At 39.1% G+C, this 2,847-nt stretch overlaps 1 protein-coding gene across 1 annotated transcript; it reads left to right on the forward strand.

Annotated features, from left to right (window-relative positions):
* Positions 1 to 843: 843 nt before the first annotated feature.
* LOC103521552 (uncharacterized protein K02A2.6-like) lies at positions 844 to 2,823 on the forward strand (the record flags this gene model as incomplete). Its single annotated transcript, XM_008486663.1, has 1 exon — positions 844 to 2,823. A coding segment is annotated over exon 1 (1,980 nt), but the record flags the coding sequence as incomplete, so codon positions are not given.
* Positions 2,824 to 2,847: the final 24 nt, after the last annotated feature.

The raw sequence follows: 2,847 nt of genomic DNA on the forward strand, positions 1-2,847 counted from the left end.
CAGGGGATCCCTAAACGGATATTTCCAACCATATTCCGATTTTGAAAATTTGGACCGATTGCAATACTTTCATTACTAGTATAGCTCGCTATACTTTTGGTAACGTTTTTCGTGTTCATCCTGTAGATATGTTATGGGTGTTATGACTTACTTTGACAATTGGCTTTAGATATAATGGTCCACAGTAAATTTTTTGCTCCGACAATCACATCTCTTGAGCTTTTCTTTGATCTGCCTCCAATCTCCAACATCTGCCAGAAAGAGGAAAGCAACAAAATTAGTTTGATAAATTCCCTTCAGGAATGAGCTACCTGAGCTCTTATAGCTCTAACTGACTATCCCCTCAGACCCCGCCATGTCTTTCCCTACAAAATAAATCCATCGATTTAAAGTTTAAAGCATTGCACGCCGCCAATGCAGTGAAGTAGAAGTGAGATTAGAGGAAAGAGGAGTGCAATGAGGGGAAAGAAAGGTAGGTACTACATGAAGGAGGATGTGGTATATTTTGATACACACAGTATTACAAAAACAACAACCACCCAGTAATATTGTCTCCTAGCAACGAAATCAACAACTGGAAAAACTCTCCCAGTTCTGAGACATCTTTTTATCATTCTGTACAAATTCCTCTGTTCACATTTCTCTGCTTTCAATAAACCCTCTTATCATACAAACCCTTCCCTTGTCCTTTATTCAATCCTTACATACAATTACAATCAAAAGATACAATAGTTTGGCGACGAGGAGAACAACATTACAAGGATTTCAAGATACGTAACATTACAAGGATTTCAAGATTGAATTTCAAGATACGTAAGATTATTCAATTTTTCATTTTCAAACATGGATCCTTTACAACTACAGGAAATTCTCAATTCATTTCAACAGCAACAGAATAACTTCATTACTCAACTGGTAGCACAATTGAAACCTACCCAGCCTAATTTTTCAAGCATTGTTCCTTTTGAAAGAAGAATCGATGATGTTCTACACAGCCTCCGGAACTCCCGATATTTCTGCAAATTAGACCTCTACAAAGCCTACTTACACTTGAAGGTCGATGAAGAAAGCAGCATGATACAAACCATCTCAACACATAGAGGTACTTTTCGCATGAACCGTCTAAGTTTCGGTATCAAGACAGCGCCGTCCGATTTCAATCGCATACTGTGTCAAATTCTGAAAGGACTTCAAGGTGTTGAAGCATACTTCGACGACATTATCATCCATGGTTCTACACGAGAACAATGTCTTCAGAATCTAGTCGCTTGTCTACAGAAACTTACTCGATACAATCTACACGTCAATAAAAATAAATGTTCATTCCTGTCCGAGAAGATCGAATATTTGGGACATGTAGTCGAGTTCAACAAGATCAGTAAATCTCCAGTCAAAGTACGAGCTATACAAGACATGACTTCTCCTTCGAATCCCGAACAAGTCAAACAATTCATGGGTCTTGTTACCTATTACTCTCGATTTATTCCCGATTTTTCGACCATGTCTTATCCACTACGATGTCTTCTCAAGAAAAACCAAAAATGGTTTTGGTCTTCAAATTGCGAATCCGCATTCCTGAAATTAAAGTCAGAACTCTGCAGTGATCGAGTACTTATGCCATTCAATCCCAGTTTACCTGTTTCACTTACAACAGATGCAAGTCCTTATGGTGTAGGTGCCGTGTTGAGTCACACTGTCAACGGAGTTGAAAAACCTATCGCATACGCTTCCCGTTCGCTCACAACGTCTGAACAAAACTACAGTCAACTTGATCGCGAAGCTCTTGCCATCATATTTGGCGTTACTCATTTCTACAAATATTTATTTGGTCGACATTTCCTGCTCATAACTGACAATCAACCTTTATCAAGAATTCTTCATCCATACAAAGCATTACCGCAGATGACGTCTGCTCGACTTCTCAGATACGCTTCATTTCTATCCGGATTCAATTATTCCGTACAATTCAAACGAGGCGAACTTAACCAGAACGCAGATTGTTTATCTCGAGCTCCTGTTCAACCTTATCAAATCTCAAATGATCAACTTATTGGAGATGAAGTCAATCAGTTGTGTGCTGAAACAATATTTCAAATATCAAGCAAATACATCACTTCTCAAGTTATCCAAGAAGAAACGGAAAAAGATTCCGAACTTCGCAACATTATTCAAGAATTGAAGAATAATTCAACTGATTCCGAATTCACTCTTGTTGATGGAATTATTTTCCGAAAAGACAGAGTTGTTATTCCAAGCTCCCTACGTTCTATAGTTCTGAATGAACTTCACGAAACTCACTTGGGTATCACGAAGATGAAACAACTTGCCCGTCGTTACGTGTATTGGTTTCACATTGATAAGGATATCGAACGATTGGTGAGGAGTTGTCAAAATTGCGCCCTAACGCGTTCCAATCCGCCCAAAGCTCCAGTACATCCGTGGGATCCTCCTCAAGGCAATTGGGAACGTATCCATATCGACTATGCCGGTCCGTTTGAAAGACATTACTTTCTTGTTTGTGTCGACGCGAAGTCAAAATGGGCCGAAGTGAAAATTATCAAGGACGCGCCCAACAGTTCAAATACCATCAACCTCTTGGAAAATATATTCTCAGTACATGGCTATCCACAAGTTATGGTATCTGATAATGCTTCAATATTCCAAAGTGAGGAATTCCATGCTTACTGTTCAAATCACGGGATATTCCAAAAGTTCATTGCACCCGGACATCCTGCAACAAATGGTCTTGCAGAGAGAAATGTCCAAACTCTGAAACATCGTCTGAAAGCTGTTTCTAATGAACCAATGTCTATGCAGATGAAAGTACAAAATATTCTCCTGCGTTAT

This window comes from Diaphorina citri, unplaced genomic scaffold, assembly GCF_000475195.1.
Source record: "Diaphorina citri unplaced genomic scaffold, Diaci psyllid genome assembly version 1.1 scaffold5444, whole genome shotgun sequence".
NCBI lineage: Eukaryota > Metazoa > Arthropoda > Insecta > Hemiptera > Psyllidae > Diaphorina > Diaphorina citri.